General features: G+C 36.8%; 1 protein-coding gene across 9 annotated transcripts in view; it reads right to left on the bottom strand.

The window, feature by feature from the left end:
• The window catches only part of RALGAPA1 (Ral GTPase activating protein catalytic subunit alpha 1), a 144,715-nt gene that overhangs the window by 15,238 nt on the left and 105,839 nt on the right, over positions 1-23,638 (bottom strand). For all 9 annotated transcript variants that reach the window (XM_071557915.1, XM_071557917.1, XM_071557916.1 and 6 more), the window contains one exon: positions 21,690-21,817. In XM_071557915.1, the coding sequence (XP_071414016.1) occupies positions 21,690-21,817 (128 nt within the window). The remainder of the gene's footprint in view (positions 1-21,689; positions 21,818-23,638) is intronic.

Raw genomic sequence — 23,638 nt, 5'->3', positions numbered from 1 at the left:
CTACTATTCTGACTCAATTTCACCACCTGTGAAATGGAGATAATGTTCATCTTGCACACATTTATTAGCAATCCAAACATAAAAATTGCACTATATAAGCACTTTTAATTGCAAGTGCTAACATTTAAAATAAATAACAATACTATTTTCAGTTATGATAAGCAATAAAATTCCCAACACCAAATTGAAAACAATTATCCTCCTATTAGCTTACAAAACTACACTTCAACCATTACAGAACTTTTCCTACTCAATCTTTCTGTAGTTTTTTTCTGTACATTAATTAATGTAGGCCTTACAATGTATTTAAATATGAAAAAATATAGAGAGAATATATTATCTGGAATCAAGAAATAAAATTACTTCTGTTGTATTTCCTCACACCATAACTTGGTTACATAGTGAAACCGGAAAACAGTTCTCCCTCCAAAATCCATATTCTGAATTCTTTCTAAATCCAGAGATAGCAGAACCACAGCAGAAGTCTCAGTTTGGAGAAGTATAATAGAAGCACTGGGACAAAAGAAAATATAAAAATCTCCCATTGTAATGGTTCTTAGGTTGGGGGATAAACACAGTATTGAGCCTTAACAGAGGACAGTAATATAGCACAATTTTTAAGAGGCTATGTATAAGTGGTAGAGGATGAAACTGATGGTTGAAGTCTAAATAATACTATGTATCTCACAACTTGTTGAAAAGCACTTTTTTCATTGGGGGAGATTCACAGCTGCTGAATTTTCTGCAGTTAATAGAGTCCTTTGATTCACAGCAGTGCCCCTTGCACAAAAAATACTGGCCTTTGTGTATTACCAGAAACTAATTTTCTATTTGGCTGAAAAGGGAAAAATGGGGTTATTGCTTCTCCCTCCTACAGAGCTTTTCATTATGCCTGATGCACTCAACTTCTAAGCTCTTCTGAGAAAAAAAAATAACTGAAGAGGCAAGAGGTAGAAAAATGAGCTTGTTAGCACATTAGAAGTGAAGTATCTTGGTGGGCACTAGAAATTCCCAGTGGTGTGTTAACTTATCACTCTATGCATGCTGGCACTGATAGTCTCCCAATTGATCACTCTCTTTTCGCACCAAAGGTGCTGCCAGGAAGCAAAGGCTGAAGGCCCACAGGAGAACAGGCTGCTATCAAAACAAGCTGTTTTTAAAAGTCTCCTTGAATGGGTAAAATGTTTCATGAAAAAGTAGGGTAGAGACACCTACCTGCTTTTAAAATGCTCTACTTTCAGAGGTCTCTAAAAGAAACCTTTTAGTTTATCCTATTATATCCAAAGCTTATACACAAATAAGGCAAAATGAAGGAAAGTTACTGCTTTGAACATGACAAGGACATTCCTATTCTCCAATTTTGGTACCTGTCTCCCAACAAAATAAAGAAGTCTCGGCATAGATGCTGACTGAGGATAATGATGTTTTTGTTACACAGTGAAGAGGATATGCTTATATCAGTTCTTGAAGTCTAATTCAAATGCACACTTCAAACACACAGAGAAAAGTAATCCAGCTATCTGGGCTGCTGCTTGTCACAACAATCCACAAAACATCTGCAGCTTGTTAAAAATATAACCCTGCTTAAAAACAAAACAAAAATCTGAGGCAAAAGCCAAGTCCAAAGCTTGCTGTATTCTGCACTAATAAATTGCACACAGAAGACTCCTCTTCTGTGCTAGAGACTACATAGATGAGATTGGCATATTTTTATCTTCTAGTCACTGGCATTTTGAGAACATTCTATTATTTTAAAACTAAAATTTTATATGCTTTTGTGGCTGAAATAATGTAGTTGTGCACTGTATTTGAATGCAACTGTCTGCAAGAGTGACTATAAACCCATGGTAGCTAATGTCTACATACTTCTAATAGGCTAGACATTTTCTTCTTTAAAGCACTGCTCTCTAGGAAAGACTTATTAGCACTTAGAGACTGAGTGGCACACACAAACTCAACGGTTAGTAATAATAGGGCAGTGCAAGCTGTATTCTTACTTCGGGCAGATGTTGCCACTGGCATCAGCAATTAAGATGGAATGGGAACGATGCAAAGATAAACCAATGGAGAGACTGGCACAGAGAGTGACAAAACACTTAAACAACAGTATTGTGAGCTTTTTCCTTCTGAAGAAGGTTGTAACAGGAATAAAAAAGAACGGATAAGAAAGTAAGATACATGTTAATTATATAGGCACTTGCTTGAATTTGTCAGCTAAAGTCTTGCAGATGCATTATCTCAAAAATTGTAACAAAATACTGAAATAGTTTATTTTTTTTTCCAGAAGAAACTGTTCTGAAAAATAGAATCAGTACCAGAAAAAATAAGGAATCATACCTCTATAAGTCACTCAGGTTGTAGTCACTCCAGCTCAAATTTCATTTGTATTACAATCCATTTTACTTATTCTCTAAATTTACAATTACTTCTATTAAAAATTATCTGAAAGGATCTATCATCTGAAAATACTGCACTTTTCATTATTAGACCTGTTGATTTGCACTTGGGAACAAGCACTGAAAGCCTGACTGTCAGATCACCTATTTATTCTTAATCTGTCTGAAAACCAAGATCTCATGTCTTCATCTAATAACTCTCCATCTCTGTTGATTGTATCACTTCCAAGATTTATATTCCTATGGCAGAATACATCTACATCTTGCACGTTCTTTATGCATAATCTAAGCTAAAACTTTTTTTAGCCATCTACCTGAAAAAATTACCTAGGCTCTTACCTCACATCTCAGTTACTGCCATATCCTTTTCTTTGGCTTCAAGAAAAGCATTTTTAATCCTTCTTACATCTACTCTGAGCATTGCAGAGTCCACTCTCTGAACATACTACTTAGATGGTGCATTCTTTTCAAATATCACCACCAGTCTCTAGCACATATGCAGGCTACTAATTTGAACTTTATATTCCATACCTATTTCAGCAATTTTACCAAAACCACTCGCCTCTACTCAGTTAATGCAGTTAACTCTCACTCATCTTGACATTTTAGGACAGGCACTTCCATCTTTCTTCTTTGTGGCATCTTATACCTAGTACCTGGTACACGTAAGTGTCCAGAAAACAATCCCTGCCTCAAATTCTCCCCTTAGCTATGACATTTATTGAAAAAGAAATAAGGAAAACACCTTGGAAGACTTAAAAGTCCATTCTGTGTAGGTTACACAACTATTCATGCTGTCTATTGCTGCTTCATATTCCCCTGAATTTTGTGTCTGCCTTAATTAATTGTCTTCATTTTTATATGTGGCTTTTTTACTTCTGAAGGACAAATATTTGCCTTGTGCTGCACTCCATTTCTGTATATTAAGATGGGTCTATGCTAAGAATATTTATGTGCCACAATAATACAAGTAGAACAGCTCTCCTTGCATCGTCATCCACCATCCTTAATCTCTTTCCTTTATATATGAAACAATCACCTCACATTGTCCTTTTTTTTTTTTTATTTCATGGCTTTGTCATCTTTCAGTTTGGAACGGACATCTGTTTGCTACACTTTCTCAAATCTCTAGTTGTTTAGTCTGTATTTTTTCTTTCCTGTAATTTTAACCATGCAATCTCTACAAAATCTCATACTTCCCATGGTCCAGCCTCTTGTATCTCCATATTTCAAGACCTTCTTTTGAACTCATCTCCCCATTGTCACTTCACTCATCTCCTCATAGTCATCTTTCCATTCTTCTTCACACCTCTAGGTTTTAGAGTTGAATAAAAAGCATTACAATAAATCTGTCTAGTATTTAGCAGTTAAAGAGTGGATGCACGATTACTGTTACAGTCATCCAGGTAAGACCAACCCTAAAATGACAGTGACGTGAAGCTGAAAAAAAGAGAAGAAAAAGTTTAAGTAAGGAGAAAAATTCCCAGGACTTTACTTAAGGTTATAGGAATTCACAACTATGTAATCTATCTATTACCAGAACACTCAAGTGCTAGATTCACACATGGGCCAGCTCCAAAGGACATTTGATAGCGAACACTTCCTGAGAAGGGACTGGAATCCAGGGACTCTCTTCTCCCAGGAGCATACCATAACTATTAGGCTATACTGATGAGCATGTATTTTTCCTGTGATTCAGAGGAGATCTTACTTTATGAACAAAGAACAATTTTAGCAGTGAACTCAGTGTGCCCGATTAAAAAATGTCCTCAGTCTCAATGGTTAGAACAGTTTTGTAAGAGGCAGGAGATATGGTCGCAAAATTGGAAGCAGCTCGTTCATTTCCTGGCTGACTGATATAACAAGGCTGTTACCTCCTGTTGTGTGTGTGTGGGCTCTAATCCAGTGAGTACACCTGCAGAACTCAGCACTGCTGCATTGCAGGTTACAAGAGCAAAGAAATACCTACCTACTCATTGGATAGAGAGAGGCATGAAGGAGGGGTAAAGCAAGGACTTAGGCAGCTCTAGTGTGTGTTGAAGCAGGCACATCTTTGTAGTTGACTTCAAGATCACGTCTGGAGGATTTTAAATGCATCCAGATCACTACAGTTCAGCAAGTACCCAGAACTATGAAGATCTACCTTGTAAGCTCAACAATGCTGCAGGTGTCCCTACACTCCTACTGATGGGTTAGTTGAGTGCAGTATAAACTGATAACATGACTTTAATTGTTTTTAGAAAAATTTAAAAAATCAGAATTATAACAAAAGGACTTACTTCGTGAAAGGGAGTACAAATGTGGACTCTTCACTCATACTTTTCCATCACTATGTCCCTCATTCAGAAAAACTGAATAAAAATCAAAATGAAACACTTATGGAAGTTTTATTCACAGATTTTCCTTCCTGATACTTTTGTATTTGGATATATGTGCATAAATGTGTAGTGTATCATGATCTAACTGTATGTCCGTATGTATTACCTGAGATGCTTTGGTTCCAGTGTTAAGAAAAAAATAAAAGGTTTTAATGATCACCTTGGAGGTATCTCTTAGAAAAAAGCCAGAACATAAATAGCAAGATGAACTTTTTAAGGTTAAATTACAAACTACTCTCAGAAATACATGTACAGCTGCATCCCTGGCAGTTTCAGCTGCTAGCAAAATCATCTAAGAAGTCAATATATATTGATATGATTGTGGAGAGTATGACTTTGTCAGCCAGACACTTGGAAAATAATTTAAGACAAGCAGAAGCAGAAGTTCTGCTCCATCCTTAACTGGAAAATGAAAATCCTACACCCAGTAATACTTTCTTTAGGATCAATGGAAACTTGCAAGAGGTTTTTTAATTGCACATATACACAATTTACATAAAAGCAATTAACAATGTTTTAAGAGAAGCTATGTAAGATGGAACTCTCTTGTTTACTACATTTGCCCCCTGAGCAAGTTTAGAAGCACGCATCACCTTTTATAGAAAAAAACCCCAAAACTGATTGTTGACATCTTAGGATATTAGGGACCAAATGAAACAAAGAAACAGTGAAAGACAGTGAATGTCATACTTTGGTAGATTTTAAGGTTCTTGCTCTCTGGCCTGAAAAGGTGTGCAAACCCCACAGAATTAGTTGCTACAGTTTGAGGTAGTTAAAATGATGAAAGCATCAATTTTTATTGGGCACATTTTTCCTAGTAAATTTCAAGTCCTGACATCAAAGTGTGAAAGGAGGATTGCCTCCCCTATACAGATAACAAGTACAAGTTCAGATCCAGGTTTTAAGCAGCTGAAAGGAAAAGTTAGCCACAGCAGAATTTAACTTCTACAGGAAGACTGGACAAAACACACACATCACAGAAATGGAAGTTTTTTCTTGGAAATCTCACTCTGAAAGAAGAGATTGTGCACTGGTTGTCAAACCAGCTGAACTCATACTGAGCTGCAGCAATTTGTACTCTTTGTTGGCTCTTAGATTTAAGGATGCAAGTTGGGCTGCTATTGATCCAGTGTTGGAAGCCCTGCAACTAGCTGCGTTTTGTATGTAGGTGGGTGATCGGTATCAACTGGCCACACTGAGAGGAATAGTTAAAGTTCTCTTATATTCTGAAAAGTGACTCTGTAGAAGTGGCATCATGGTGTTCCCTATTTATTGCATGTCAGTAATTTCCACATCTAGTTTGCACGGTACACAAGTAAAGAGGGGTTTTTTTCTTCCAGCTGTATCCTCTGTTTACTCAAGTCACCTTGATATCTAGAAGTCAGTATGGGTTCTTCAGTGTTTCTTAAATACTGCCAAAATTGAAAATGACAAATAAATATTTAGCTAGGTACATAGAGCTCTTCTACAATAAAATGTAACAATATATTTTCTTACTCATAAAAATAGAATATAAAGCTCAGAGAAATCAAAGTCATATCTCAGAAGTGAACTTTTATGTTGCTTTTGGTGAAAACATTTTAAAACTGTACTCTGTTATTTGTCCAAAATCATTAATTTTAAGAAGTATGTCCGTATGACAATCTACTAATTAATGTAGCTATCTCACTAAAAAATAAGAATGTATATGAAAAAAGTAACAGAACAAGACTGTAGAATTTAAGAAAGCCTAAAATTTAGTATCTAACATGATTAATGACATTATTTTTCAACTCAAGTTGTAACTGCAAAAGGGCTTTCTGAGGCAATTTCTGAGGTATATTTCTTCATGAAGAAAATAAGGGAATATATAATAGATAAATCCATACAAGCTAATCCTATTATTCCAGATCTTCCAATTTGTTTCCAATACATAGTTGCATCATTCTTTAAATGAATATAACAAAAATTACTTTAAATTTCTTAGACTACTAAAAAGTTCAATAAATCTATGATAAACTGCTATCAGGCAAATTTTAACACACACTTTTGCCATTCAGAGGGGGGGTTTATATAAGATTACTAATCATACAGTTAAAGGAGATTACTTATATTACTCTATAGTTAAATGGTTAAAAGTCTTTCAAGGTAAGTGTAAGCTAGATAAAGTTGCAGCCACTGAGTGTTTCCAAGTCAATGCTAGTGTTTTCTTCCCAGTTTACTAACACATTACACACTGAAAGGCATTGACTATCTCAATATATGTAAGAATCTTCATTTTCACAGTGTGGGTGCTTTCAAACTTGCTAAATTACTGCAAGAAATTCTAATTGATGCTTCCATTTTCATTAGAAAACTCAATACATTTAACGTTTTGCAACATCGTCCTTCCAGGCAAATCCTTGAGGTACTGTTTATTTTTATGTTGTGCCATCAGATCTTACAGCTAGCTAAATTCATCAATGGTTTATAACATCTTCTAGGAAGAAAAAGCTGTGTTTCATCAGTGCAGACAAAGCTGGGCTTTAATCCATTCCTATAACCATATTGCCAAGTCTATATTGTTTACATTGCGTCTCAATTAAGAGACTGGCAGGACACCTGGTACTTCTTTATCTAAGTCCCACGGGCTGCCAGATGACTCAAAATCCATAACAGGTGCTAAGGCAGTGTGAGTGGAGCACCATTAATATAAGCTGGAATTGGATAAAATTTGGACTATGCTTAACCACTTAAAACACTCAATTATGAAACGAAAAATGTAACCACTCTGCACCAAGCTCCTTTACAAAAGGCACTTATAAAGATATGTAGGATTAAAGTGCAAGTGTAATGAACTTAACATAAATTTTAATTTCAGTATACATATTCTTTTGAATATAAACTATGCAAAAAACAGTTATATATAAAGTGGATTTTTAAGTTGTTGACATAAAAATAAATACAGAATTTAATTAATTCTAACTCTGTTCATCTTAGGCAGCAAAAATAACAAAAACGATGCTCAGACTTCTAGCAATTTCAAAGTTAAAGAGAAAATCCAAATTAACACTACTTTTCAAATTCTTCAACTCTTTAGAACCCAGAAGTTATTTTATTTTAAGGACTTTGGCAAATGAGAGCATCTTATGGAAGGGTTTAAAAAACAACAAGATTCAAGTGAAAACCTGTATGCTAAAAGATACTCCATTGCACTGAAAAACACCACTGTAGATCTCTTTTCAGCACTTTTTCATCTAAGGTGACGGAACTAAATATTAAGCTTGGACTCTGACAAAGTTCTTTCCTCTCACTGCATGAGAGGAAAAAATGAGTATCAGAAATTTTACAGTGGACAATTACTTAAGAGCGATCTGTATCTAAATGTGCAGTAATCCAATTAAGTTTCTATTTAATATTGTAATTATCAAGAATACAATATAGTGATTTTATTACCAGAGTAAGCAGCTACAAAGTACAGTAAACTGTCATTTAAGACAGTGTCAGAGTATCTATGATAAGAGGCATATTGGCTTAAACTAATGCACTATATACCTCTAGGGAACAACAGGCTCAGAGACTGGGTTTTAACATCAGAATCTATCCATTAATCTTGACTTAAATATAATCTACTCTGCAATAAGAGGAAGAATGGGCATTCAATGAATTATCTGTTTGAAATATAGCAGGAGCAGATTAATACAAAAATATAGTAGAAAGTATCAGTTTCAGTACCATTTATTGTGTATTGTAGGATCTACAAACTCTGAACTGCATTTTAGCATGAAATTAAAAAGTCAGATCAAATGACTAGCAGTATTGGAAAGATGAATACCTCAACACTATAACAGATTACACATTAACTTTGGCTGGGTGGCTAGAAGACTAATGACAGTATTTACAAATACTCCACTTGTCCATGTTTTAGTAACAGGCTATGGAGATGAAAACAAAACCATGAAGGAAATGGTGCTGAAGCCTGTATACAGGCAGAATTCCTACTCCCAACTTCCAGGGAGGATTTATCTTGCTAATGTATCCAAGATGGGAATCGATGAATCTATAAGGTATGTTGTGCTAATTGTTTTGAAACCCATTACAGCTGCCGCTGCTTCAGGCTCTCTCTGGAGTGATGCTCCTGCCGTCAGACAGAAGAGCTTGCCGGCAGCCGCGAGTTTGCAGAAGGCAGCAGGGGAGGCACAGGGCCAGCTGGCCAAGGGACTGAAATTTATTAATGCTGTTGTACCAAATGTGAGATGTTAAGGTGTGGGCTGAAGTGATGACTGCAATAAATGAAATAGTAGAGGCCAGAGGGGAACTGCAACCCCACAAACTAACTGTTGATGTTAGGAGAGGAATTTATCCCCACTCTGACACTTGGCATGACATCAGTTTTAACTCAAATAATTAAGGTTGATGGGTGTAAAGAATACAGAAGCAAAATTGGCTCTCTGGTATTAGCATGGACGCTTAAGCCCACTGTTTTCATATATTCAAATATTTCAATTTCTACCTTAAATACTTTCTCTGCTTATATAGACATATTTGTTGATGAGAAAAACAGTAAATGCCTTTCATGAAGAAATCACTACAAACTGTAAAATTACACAAACAAAAATTACATTAAGTATTGTCCAGTAAAAAGACTACACATATTGAAATGTATCACTTGCAATTCCAGACTACTAGTAACAAAGAAAATATCTGAGAAATTTTAATTAATTTAAATCTGTGTATTTTAATAAACTTTACAACTACCTTTTTTTATTTACTTGAAGAGAATGTTTTCTCTTTACCCTGAGTTGCTGCAGTACCAGTACAAGATAATCTACTTAAAACCTTCTTCAGAGGGCAGTAAAGTCAATTTCATAAACGATTTTTAAACCTCAAAATCAGGTTTCTCTATAAATGAAGAAAACAAATACTAATTTTCAGTTATTTCCCTCTTTATTTTGAATGACAATTAGCAAAGCAGCCCCTTCGCCCTCCTCCCTGGTGTTGTCAAGCTGTTGAGAGCAGTTTGCAGCCCTACAATGGTACTATTGTGAACACAGCCTGGGCTTCCTTCCCACAGAGAGTTAAGTGGGCAGTTCCTGCTGCCCATGATTGGTGTCCAGTGAAACAATACTTAAGAGACAGGTTTTATCAGTTCCACGCCAAGGAAGTGAAGCCAGGGAACCCAAGCCGTCATATCATGCTGAACCATATGCCAACCCTGCTGGCCCCTAAGGTTTATCAGTAAGAATCAGGATCCATCATGTCCCCTGTGAAATTTCACTTCACATACCTTCTGTGAAACGCATGGCTTTGCTGAAAACTGACCTTTTTTTCCCAATTGGCAAGAACAGATGGATGGTAACTATGGTTTGGCAAGTAGAAATTACAGCATCTTCTAATAGCCTGCATTCTTCTGTGTTTGGGAGGAGAAGCATTCAGAAAGAGAAAGATGTATTTGTGATCCATGATCTATTCAGGTGCAGTTAATCAGCAATTAAACTATTTTCTCAATGTCTAGAAAGTATATTGAGATTAATTTGATTGGCCAGGCTATGATTAGGACTCATGTTCTTTGGACTGCCATATGGTAATTCCAGTTACTGTAACACTAACTTTTAATCCTTGCTTTATATTAGTTTATTCCATTTTTCTACTAAGTATATGGAACATCCAGAATAAGCTATACCTGTTTTAAAAAGTATTTTAACCTTTCTAAATTGGTGACTATTTTTACATGAAGTACATTCCATCTCCAGCTAGATACTTCCACATACTATCAGGTATTATATATAACCCCTTCTTTCAGTAACTGAAATACAGACAGACCTGTAGGAGAACAAAGACAACCAATGTGCTAATTTCTATTAATCTCCTTTTTTTTTTTTGGTACCTATGATCTTCTAATCCCTCTGCTGGCACTGGACAGTATGTCCCAACTGTTTTGATTACCATATGCAGAATGACACAGAAGCAGTGTGCCAATATCTTATTCAACTCATCCAAAAACATCACTCTATTTCACAAATATTACTGTTTTGTCAGTTTTGATTGTTACAAATAATCTCCCATATTTCCCACCAATTTAAATACCAGAATCCACCATACACAGTGCTGCTATTTATTTTTATATATATGCAGCTTTCAGTGTTTTCACACACAAATCTTGCAAGATGTTTGCACATCCCTTGTCTGTTATTAGGGCAAATTTATGACAAGAAAAGGATTAAATCAATACACAATGTTGTCTTCTTCAACACAAAAATAGGGCCTAAATAGCTGAAAAACATTTCTTTCTTTACATCTTAAAAACATCAGGAAAAAATGTTTAGTCCTCCCTGCTTTTATTCACAGATTTCTGACAGCTATCGAATCTGTATGAATTTTAACACCTTAAGAGGGCAAGAGTCTTAACATTTTAACAAAGGGCTTTTGTTATCCAAAATGTTTAATTAATTAATGAGGTTAAGTAGGTATTAACAAAAAACCTGTCACTTTGTGTTACATACAAGGCAATCAACCCAGCATAACAATGAATTAATTTACCTTTTTCATTCCAGTTCAAGGACTCACAGTCTTCTCCCTGCAAATTTTTGTTTAAAAGAGGGATTTACAGATACTTAAAATACATTTTAAAATGAAAGTGATTCCACTACTAATGTCCAGTTTAAAACACAGAAAAAAATTCCTACCATAAAAATATGCTGTAACAAAGAAAAATTTCCCCCCATCAAAGCAGTGTGTACTGACATATCCAGTCTCAGAAGTCCTAGGAGGCTGATAAAACACATCACTGCTTTTCAGGACAGCCCACAGCCATCCTTCTATTCTAAACCAGAATGCCACCAGCATAAGCTTATCCAGATTTTGCACAGTAATCAATAGAACAAATATTCCTCCTTCAGAAGGGTAAATTCAATTTAGGAAAGAATGTAGAAGAACCTAGAATATATTTTTCTAAACAGTACAAAAATATTTGAGTCTCCCCCCTAATTGTCTACAACATTAACAGAGCACTCTGTAAGAGCATTTATACATAGAAAATGACAGTACTAGAGTCAATTATTTTTGTCTCATTTGATATTTTGCATTTTTACCACTTTCAAGAAAGTCACATGCATTTCACTAGAGAAGAGTGACTAACAAATAAAGCTGTACTACCAATTAAAATATTATAGAAACCTTGTGATAACAACAGCAACATTATCTTCAAATCCATGTACTTAGACTATATTTCTTTAACATGTGCTTCCAGCATTCTAGTTCAGGCCAGTCAGTTTCACCTCAGTGCCTACAAGATCATGGAGCAGAACTTTCTGGAAACTGTACTAAAACACATAGAAAATAAGGAGCTGATTTATGACAGCCAACATGGTTTCCTAACGACAAATCATGCCTGACAAATTTGGTGGTCTTCTACAGCAGTGTTAGAGCAGTGGTAGATGAGGCAAGAGCAAGTGATGTAACCAACCAAGACTTGTGCAAAGCATTGGACACTGTCCCACATGACATCCTTGTCTCTAAATTCGAGACATGGATTTGATGGATGGACCTCTTGGTGGATAAGAAATTGTGTGGATGACTACCCTCAGAGAGTTGTGATCAATGACACAATGTCAAAGTAGACAGCAGTGATGAGAGGTGTTCCTCAGGGGTTGGTATTGGCATCGGCACTGTTTGGCATCTTTATTGGTGTAAGGGACAGTGGGACTGAGTGCACCCTCAGCCAATGAACCAAGCTCTGTGGTGCAGACAACACAGTGAAGGGAACGGATTCAATCCAGAGGGACCTTGACAGGCTTGAGAGGTGGGCCTGTGCAAACCTTACGAAGTGCAACAAGGCCAACTGCAAGGTGCTGCAACTGGGTCAGGGTAAATCCAAGCAAAACAGACTGGGTGGAGAATGGATTGGGAGAACCACTGAGGAGAAGGACCTGGGGGTGTCGGCTGACGAGAAGCTCATCAAGACCCAGCAATGTGCACTGGCAGCCCAGAAAGCCAACTGTACCCTGGGCTGCACCAAAAGAAGTGTAGTCAACATGTGCAGGGAGGTGATTCCCCCATTCTACTCTGCTCCCATGAGACCCCATCTGGAGTACTGTGTTCTGGGGCCCAGGTCATAAGACCTGTTGGAGCCAGTCCAGAGGGAAGCCATGAAGATGATCAGAGGGCTGGAGCACCTCTCCTTTGAAGACAGGCTGAGAGAGTTCAGCCTGGAGAACAGAAGACTCCAGGGAGACCTGGTAACAGCCTTCCAGTAACCAAAGGGAGCCTACAAGAAAGCTGGAGGGGGACTTTTTACAGGGGCATGTAGTGATAGCACAAGAGGCAATGGCTTTAAACTGAAAGAGGGTAGATTTAGATGACATATAAAGAAGAAATTCTTTACTGTCAGGGTGGTGAGACACTTGAATAGATTGCCCAAAGAAGCTGTGGATACCCCATCCCTGGCAGTGATAAAAGGCCAGGGTGGATGGGACTTTCAGCGGCCTGGTCTAGTGGAAGTTGTTCATGCCCATGGTAGGGGGCATTGGAACTGGATGATTTTTAAGGTCCCTTCCAAACCAAATCATTCTATGATTCTACAGTTCGTATCTCCAGACAGTCCATTAGATGCAGTAGAGAAGGCAGGTTCTGTGGGATTAGAAACTGGGCAGTTACTGAAGAAAGTACATTCACTAGAACATATGCAAATCCAGAACTGTTGCTAAAGAAAAGTATATATGTGTTTTGCAAAAAAAGTCAAAAACTATAACCATGAAAATATACTATAGTAAAAAACAGCTTTCAAGCTTCATACTTCAATTTACTCCTCATATTAAAAATGCATGAAAACCAATTGAGGTTATGTGAAATTATGTTAACTACATGAAGATGTAGTAAACACAGCAGCCTGGTACACACATCTGCAAGTATTCCTCCAGCAGCTATTTGAAGTGTCTATATAAAAAAGACTAAGGACTAAGTTTAAAAGCCTATCACAAATGTTGGCTCAATCAGTTGTCTGTAGTGGCTAAAATCAAAGGCATTTAAAGTGATGCTTTGGAATTACTCATTGCAAAACAACCCTATTCTTTCAACAGGTAACTAATAAATCATGGCTGAGAACAGGCTTGCACTACCTCTGAGGTCCAATTGTTACTCAGAACACTGCCTACTTTTGCTCCCTGGCATTGCATTTTAACTTTAATTGCATGATCAAGCCAATAAATTGGACTCAGGGGACAAAAAGCCCCTACAAAAGTACCTACCCTGACAAAACCAGAGGTTGCAAAAAATGCACTTCAAACAGAAGTGAGGCAAGATGAGACAAGCAAAGGAGAAGTATCAAGGCTTGAAAGGCAGTCATTAATACTGACAGATTACTGTAATTCTGGCTGTCAAGGTGATCGATTTAAGCAGCATATGCCAATCAATACTCTTCTCATTTACTGAGCAGCATGAGATATATAGTTAGGCAAGATGCCCCTAAGACAGTATTTCAAACCATACTTAACGAACATAAATAGCACAATTTATGCTTTGGAATCTTAGCTCTTTTTTCATTTGGCCTTTTTTTTAATTGGGCAAACTTCAGTGTGATGTTATCCATACAAAAGTTACTTTAGATTATTCTATTATACCACATTGTCATTGTGGATACAATTCCTTTACATGAGATATTTCAAAATGTACCAATTTTCTATATAACATTAAAATTCTAATATTGAACACGAACATGCTTAAATGCAGAGGTTATTTATGTACCGTGCATTTTGCTTTTTTTGGCATTAGCGGTCTGCCATTCTGAGCACTTTAGCCATCCTCAATATACAAGTAACCTGGTATTATATTGTCCTGGTATTTCCCATGGATTTTCCTCACAACAGTCTCTTTTTGTTCAAATATACTTACGACATCACAGGAAAATATATTAATCGGATGTATTAGTTTAGAGGGAAAAGTACTGTAAAGATAATAGAGACCTATTACTGTCATTGCATAACTACAAGTAGACACACATATAGGTGACCTGAGGGAATGGCCTAGTTGTGTCAGGGGAGGTTTAAGCTGGATATTAGAAAAACATTCTTCACCCATAGGGTGTTTGGGCACTGGAACAGGCTCCCCAGAAAAGTGATCACAGCACCAAGCCTGACAAGAGTTCAAGAAGTGTTTGGATGATCCTCTCAAGTACACAGTGTGACTCTTGGGGATGGTTCTGTGCAAGGCTAAGGGTTGGAGTTGATGATCCTTGTGGGTCCCTTCCAACTTGGCGTATTCTGGGATTCTGTGAAAATTTTCCTCTTATATTTAGGTTTTCTTATAATTCACAGAGAAACTATTCTTTGAAACTGAAATACTTGAACAGTCCATTAAAACAATCAGATACATATATATGTCTTGGAAATCTTCAGTTTCTCCTTGTATGTAGACATTTAATCAATCAATCAATTACATTTTTAATTTGTAAAAGATCAAATAAATTGTCAGCAGAACTAGGATTTGGGAGAACAGCAAAACTGAGCAAATCAAAGCACAGGAAAGACTGAACATCATAATCTGTACCTTATGATTCTTGATTGAACTTGGAAAACAGTTTCCATTGCTAAACAGTAAAATAGATTTTAGAAATAACTCTATTTTCTTTTGGAAAACACAGCATGGGTCATATGGCAAAATCACTTGAACTCATAACAAGTAAGGCTACAATGTCAGGACTCGGGGCTGGAATACTCACCAAAATCCTGAATTTGTCCATTGTTTGTGTAGAGCATATAAAATAGTTTTAAAAAAGGTTATCAAGCATTATTTTTAATGTTCGTATCTCCTCTCCTGTGATGGCATAAAAAAATAGTAACAGGTATGTTAAAACCTTATTAAATGTCCTGTATCAAAATCATATTGCCTGAAATGTAGTAAAATTTGCAGAGTCTTGGCATAGGGCATATAAAAAAATTCTAAACCAGAAAATACTAGAAGAGCAATTTTAATGTTATTCCTTTCACTATACCAAAACTAAGGGAAAGCAACGCTTATGCCTCTCCCATTTGATACACAGTTGGTGCTGATGCAGTGTCCCACTATTCACTTGTTTCTTACAGATGCTCATGCATCTATAAGAGAGAAAACTTACTGGATGTGGAGGAAGGGAAACTGGCATTGCCAAAATCAGTGCTTTCCAGCTCTAAGTTTCTGTACCAGTATGAAATCTTAAAAATCTTCAGAAGTTTTAGTTTGAAAATGCAAATAAAGCAAGTATTCTTAGTTAAGTGAAACAAATGTGGCCACAGAATCTGAATAATACCCTTTGCTCACTTTATGTCATTAATAATGAACATTTTCTTCACTTTTCCAGTGCTTGCAATTCTATATGGAGGCAGGAGATTGTCAAGCAGGCACAACAAACAGCAACACTACCAGGTCCAATAAAACCCTTTCTTGGGGCAATTAAGTAACACATCAAGAAAAAAAGTTTTTGCAGGGTGATCAGTTTTTTAATATAGAACAAACTTTTAACAAGCCACTCTCAGACATTATTTTATTCATAACTAAGTTACTGTCTTGTCAGACATCATGTGGGGTTAGTATCTCCTCCTTTTCTGGAAGACAACTGTCAAAAGATTAGCTTCAATACATCAAGTACCAACCACTTAGTCATACAATGTAAAAAAAGATACAAGGATGTCAGTTTTCCGGTTTTGATAACAAAGATTAATTTATCCAATCATTTAGATTAAGATATATTTTGTAACATTTTTCAATGGAATACTTAAAGCAGCATTATAGTTTCCTCCCCCAAAAGAAACACCAATTCTTGGCATTAGGTTGATGACTTTGTAGGTTATTAGAAAGAAGTGAAAATTAAGCTATGATGATTAAGCATAAAACAGTCATTCAATATTCTAGGTGTAAAACAGTTATTCATATTCTAGGTGTCTAAACTGTCAATAAATTTCAGATTTAAAAGATGCTAAATATAATTTCTTTCTGAGTGTCTAGCTAAGTATTAGGTAGCACCCTTTTGTAAGGGAATACTAAGTAAAGCAGAAAGCACGATGTCTGAATTGCACTGTCTGAAGTGCAGATAGTTTGGAATAATTATTGACACTGTGATTGTCTGTGTACAATGTGCAAAAAGGAACACTAGTTGTTTCACAATTGGAATTTCACTCTCTCAAGGTTTCTATTATTTTTCCTGCTTTGTTGCAATAATTTTAACAAGTTGAATCACTGGAGGTGCCTACTATGCCAAGGTGTATCTCTTGGCATCTGGCTAACATCTGCTGTTTATTCAGGAAGTTCAAGTAAAACTTTATATGAAGCTGCTCTTTCTATTGTTTGAAATATTTAGTATTGATCCATATCCCACATGTGGTTGATTCTGAATTCAGAAAGTGACAAAGAGTTTGCTCTTGGATGCGAGCCATGAATGAAACTATTCATATCAGGAATTTCAATACAATTAAGTTCATAAAGAGTATTTAACAATCTCCTAAATATTGGCCTCCTTACTCTGTATTACAGTGAAACCAATTTTTCTCAACATTCAGTCCTGTTATTTCACCTGCATTTATGAGTCTTACAAGTTTTCCTAGCATATGTGGAACTGGAGTGTACTCAGGAGATAAGCTGCACTTCTTAGAAAACGTCAAATACAATGAGGAGAAGAAATACATCAGCTATGAGAGAGAGAAGGGGGTACCACTGCTGCACTAGCAAGACAACATAAGTAGTTTGTGTTTGTCACTTGCTACTTTGTATATATATGCCACCTATTGGTGAGGGGGTACTGGTATCAGAAAGCCAGGCCAGCAAAAGATAGTGAGGGCCAAGATAATCCTTGAAGGACAAACTACAGCAAATTGCACAAACCAATGTAAAAACTCCATCCCAAACAACAATATGCTCTTCATATGGCTGCAGCATTGAGTATGTCAGGCATCAAATAAAGCAGGACACCTGCCATGCACGACTAATGCCTGCTGATAAATTTACTAAATATTCAATCTTAAAATACAATACAGAAATATATCGTTATAGTATTATGAGCAAAGAATAAAAACACAGAGCACCTTTAAAAATCGTTAATAAAACCAAATCTTTAAAGTGTTTTACTATCTAAGTTTCCTATCAAAAATGTCAAAACAACATCAGAAAGAGGAAGGGGATTGACGGAATATGTCAGTCTCAGAAAGCTACTTCAGACCGTACAACACATACTCAAAGTCAGGGAAGACTATAAGAGGGAGATGAGCAAAATTTCCTGTATCCATGCAACCATTATTATACCATTCACATGTACTACTCATTGTCACATTGTGATTAACAGACCAGCGCATTAAGGAAAAAGTTGCAATCAGGTTACATGAAGAGGACTGAATATCCCTGCTGATTACAAATGACAGCTGATTTCTTCAGTCAGGTTTGCACTTAGAAAATGCACTGTCTTGGAGGATGGATAAGCTCTCCTTTGGAAGTAGGAGGGCCAAATTCAGTGCCAATTTCTTCCCATCCCATACACAAGCAGATCTTAGTTTAATTAAGAGTTTACCACTATCCATCACCACAAGAATCTATGATGTGATAATATAAACATTCTTCAAAACCAGATAAGCATAGACCTACATATGTCTTTAACTCTCTAAGCCAAAAGGTGCCTACCAAGTTGTACACAGCACCATGAAACAAACACACTTGCAGGCAGGGAGACATCCACACACTGATGCTGGCCTTGAAATTAACTTTCTGCTGGTCTACTACTGTAAAAAGAAGAATTAATACAGAAATGTAGTGCTTGAAATGTATTTTGTTTGACAAGTCTCAAGTACTCTTGTGCCCTCAAGATCCACATTCAACTGAATTTCTATCAAACATCATCAAAGTTCCTAATACACTGCCACTGCCCCAGTATATTGAATACTCACAAGTAAGTAAACAAAGATTAATTTCAAGATGATCACTTCAGAATTCTCTTTCACTGAAACCATTATGGTCCTGGACTTGTGGAAATCCTTGACTACCAGCTCCACTTTTCCACCTGGGACTCCGCTTTTGGTGTACCTTCTGAAAAATAGTTTTTAAATTCCCTTTTCCCTCCCTCTTCAAATATACTGTTTTTATCACTCTGAGCCCTCTTTTATTTTGCTCCAGTAGCACTCTAACACAAGGAAAGACCACCTTGATCAATGAATCCTGTCTGTCTTCATTGAATATGGCAGGGTCTTGTATCGGGAATTAAAAGTGTTGACATTTAGGTCTATGTTTTTGCTCATGCCACCTGTGAAAGTTTTATTCTTTTCCTGCCAAGTTGTAGGGAACAAAAGCTGATAGAGTGAAGGCTTTGCCCTTGAAGATAGAGTTTGCAATAACTAAAGTTATTTGGGCCTCTCCTATTGGTTGACAGCCTTTGGAGGAGAGCTGAAGGAGAGAGAGCAAGAAGGAAGAAGGCAGAGCCTGAGACCTCTACCTGGGCGGTGCTGGCCACACCTCCCTGGGTAGGCATCACCAGCAGGCTGAATAAAGGTGAGAGGACTCGTGCTCTGGGTGTGGGGGTTTTTCCTCAAAAAAAGACAGTGGTGACGCCTGCTGTCTGCCAACGCCTAGAAGATGTAGTCCCTGCCTCTGGGGGAGTGTCCTGAGTTGGTAAGACAACCTACTTGAGTAACCCCTTGGTGAGTGAGGGGCTTACACTTTTGGGCTTGTTGCCTTAGTTCGCCCCTCCTTCTCTCCCTTTTTCTTTTTCTCAAACCTCTCATTCCTTAGCCACTTCTGGTAATAAAGATTCTATTTTGCTAACCTCTCAACAGCACTTTTGTCTCACTTCCCAGTATCTCTTAGAACCCACCCTGTTACAGGTCTCCTGAAAATCTTTTTAACCACAGAACATAAAATATGCCTACTTCCCACACCCTTCAGTGCACTGCAAACTTAAAAGCCAGCAGTGAACTAGTGCAGCCATAGCTGAAATACCCCAGAGAAAAAAAGCGGGAAACAACAAAGACAGCCCTTGGCATCTTCAATTTCCTGCTATTGCAAGAACATAATTAGATTCAACTTTCCAATGCTCCTAGATAACAGACCTTGTCCACACTACAGGACACATCCACCAGACTTTGCCATTCTTGTACCAGGGAAATTCCCTCCTGACCTCAAGTCTGGCTGTGGGCTGAACACCAAGAGCATGTTCATGACATTTTTAAACCACTAAGAGCTAGGCCAGACTTTGAAGTACAACAGTTTTTACTGTTCTCCACTGACACAACTGACCCCATCATAACCTAATTCAAACCAAGCAAGCTTGTAAGGATTGTTTTAATTTCTCACCAAGCAAGCAGCTTTTAAAGAACTGCCCCCAAACACATTTTAATTTTTAGATTATCCTACTAAACACTAAATATAAGATACTCCAAGCCAGATATAAAAAGAATTCCACTGATTACATAACAAAGCCACCCTTTAACATTAGTGCCCAATCAATTGGTACTTTATAAGCTTACAAAGTGACAACGTGATACCCACCAACCAATGCTATCTAATATCAAATACACATAATGCTTTCCAGTTACCATGTTAACGATATTAGGAGAGATAACAACACTTTAATGGAGGCCACATTATGTCATAAATTGACATGGTGTGCTTTGATGTGTATCAAAACGTACAATTTGGAGAACCAAATCAAAAATGTAATGCACAGCTATATGGACCTGCTCATTCCTAGACACTGAGTTGGCAAGCTGAGTCCAAAGAATTTATTATAACTTTCATATTCTGTAAAGAAATTTAAACATACAAATTTGAGGTATTTTGGGGGTTTTTTTGTACTGAAAGTTTGCTATTTCAAAACAAATTGTTCTCCAGTTGCTCATCACTATACATCAATATAATGCCATAAACCATCATTTTTCATGGTATAATGACGATGATAATACATTTTAAATTCTTCAACTAAGCCACTTGAGTAATGACAAAAAGATCGGACCTTTCCAAACATAAAAATACAATGAATCAACATATGTCATCTACTGAAATGGCACAAACATCACTTAATGTGATCACTTAAAAGACATCCATCATTCATCTGTAAATCCATTTCATCATATCTAATCCAAAACTCTGCAAGTATTAACAGTCAGCCACAGAAAAAAGAGGGTATATCAGCAACAATCTATCACATGACAAATACTAGTGTTTACAGCTTGATTGGAAACTAGGCCCAGAATTTATTTTGGATAAAAATTTAAACCTATCTTTCAATTTATGAAATTAAAAAATAATATATTCTTGTTGATTTAACTAATGGATATACAACAGAACTCAAGACGGGAAGAGGTAATAAGTGTCTGACTTACCTTATATTTTTAAATTTCTGGTTGATAAATCTATTCTTCCAAGAGCAGTGCTTCCAGAAAACTACAATTTCAGTTCCAGTAAGAACAAAAAAGAGACAGCTTTTTCTGACACATTTACAAAGACACTGACATCATTTTGACAACAGCTTGTTATTCTGAGCTGAGTAACAAAATCTGTATGACAAAAATTTAACAAATTCATCTTAAAGGAAAGCAGCATTCTTGGAACTAGAAAATATGTCAGTCTCTAATACTGGATAAATACTTAACACCCTTTGAGGAAAGATAGATTATTAACATTATGACATTGCTATTTTAGAAACACTACTCACAAAATGGTTATTCAAATAATTTTCTTAACAAAAATGACAGGTACATGTTATAAAACATTGGAAACAGGCAATTTTTCAGTACTGAATCTATATTTAATTTAAAAAGATGGTCTTCATTTGAATACTCTTCTATGGGTATAAGTTTCCTAAAGGCATCACCACCACTAAAAAAAATTAAAATATTTTCCCTATATTAATCCAATAAAACAAAATACACGACAGAAAAAAATGGAAGTCATATCTGTAGAACTGTAAGGGAATGTATATGCCTTGGAAACCACTTGAGTGAAAGGATACAAGTTTTGGTATAATGGGATTAATGATTTCAATGCACGGCTTGCATTTATAGCTGTTGCACGAACCATAATAGGCAGAATTTTTCCATTCACAATAGCACCATCAAAGAGTGGACCAAAAAATGGAACCTGAATAAAAAATTTAGAAGTTCAACATAAAGTAAGATCTCAGCTATAACAATTAGCAATCAACATTAACAATAGAGCACTCAAATATATCTCTTTTCCCTTCCTCATTGCTAGATAATCAAACCAATCATCACGCTGCATGTCAGACTTTTTCTCTTGTGGAAATATACAGCCATATAACTGCTTGATATCCTTGACAACAGATAACACAGCACTTGAAGAAAATTAAGCCACTATTTGAATACTATGACTCATCAAAGATAATTTTCAACATTTGCTGCCAAAATCCTAGGAACAGTCATGCATATGATGTTTATGAGGTTAAAAGGCTAGCTGACAATATTGTAGGTGGTAGGAAGCAAAAGGAACAGTTACTCAAATTTTAAAATAGTAGTTATCATGGCAAGGCAGTTAAATGCCACCCTGACACCTGATCCCATCAGATCTTGGAAGCTGAGCAGGGTCAGCCCTGGTTAGTACTTGGATGGGAGACCTCCTAGGAATACCGGGGGCTGTAGGTTCTAGTCCTGAGGACTTCATTGTCACTGTCCAAGCTCGCTCAGCCATGGCAGATGAACTTCAGGAGCAAAGGGTGGGGCCAGTTCTGCGCACGCTGTGCCTCATCTAAAAATCCACTGTGCAGGCTTGAAGGGTACACCTACGTGGGGAGAGCCCTTTGTTCGTGAAGCCGAGCCATAAAGAGGTAATCCTATTTCTGTGATATAACTCATTTATTAATATTAGTGCTTCTAGTAATATTTATAGAAATTCATGGCACGTGACACCACACATAGAAGCCAAGTAGTACAAAACCTCATGACTACTTTTACTCTGTCAGTGTTCACTGCACTAAACCACTGTTTTGATGCCGAAAGGGTTTTTGTTCTGATTTTCACATTTTGTAGATTTTAGGAACACGGTAGTTGTAGATTTTTAGAGGGTTAATATTTCTAACAGTTTAATGCCTTTCTATCACTACCCCTGTCCCAGAACAGGGAGCTCAAATTCCTTTAGTTAATTAATCTTGTTTAGACTCCTTTCCAAGGTAAAGAGCTGAAGGATATCAGAAGGCCTACAGAATGAAACATAAACATAGGTCAGAGTGACCCAAAAGCCAGAATTGGATGAACTCCAAGAGACCTTTGTGTGCCTGAGGAAGAAGAGCTGATGAAGACAGAGGGTCCTGACGACCCCAGACCCAATTCCAGGGGGTTGGACCAGGGGTGGGACTGGGGCTGGACTGAGAAATGTGTAAAGCAATGATTGGAGGGATCTTATTATAAAAGCCATGGAAAGAAGAACTAAGACACATGCATGTCATCCTGTATTCCTGTGGGCTGTAGGCCCTGTGTTATTAAAGGACCTTTACTTTTTATCTTACCCTACACTAACGTGGCTCGAAGTCCTGTTTTTGGGGGGAAGGGTCATTCACGGCATCAGTTTGAAGAAGGTCAGCACTGACATTTGAGGAACAGTCATTAGAAAGACTGTGTGTTCAACTTAAGGGTTGAACGGTCTTGCTTTACTGAATTAATCTCCAAATTGTTGTGTGAAATCAAGAAGAAAGTGCAAACTAGCTTTGAGAGGAAGAAAGAGGAATATGTCATGGATGGAGGAAGCTGGAGCAGGCCAGAGTATGGAATTTTATAAAATGGTTTGGTAAGTTTGTTTTAATATTTAAATTTTTATGCAGAATATTTAAGCTTTGTTTCCAGATTATGTTGTTAGCAGATACGCTTTACAGGATCATGCCTTTGCAATTTCAAGTTACTGATTTTACTATGCATTGTACTCATTGAGCTCTTCCTTTTCCTCCTACCA

This window comes from Pithys albifrons, chromosome 6 (genome assembly GCF_047495875.1).
Source record: "Pithys albifrons albifrons isolate INPA30051 chromosome 6, PitAlb_v1, whole genome shotgun sequence".
NCBI lineage: Eukaryota > Metazoa > Chordata > Aves > Passeriformes > Thamnophilidae > Pithys > Pithys albifrons.
Note: the sequence above shows the minus strand (reverse complement) of the source record. Positions and strands in the feature narration are given on the sequence as shown.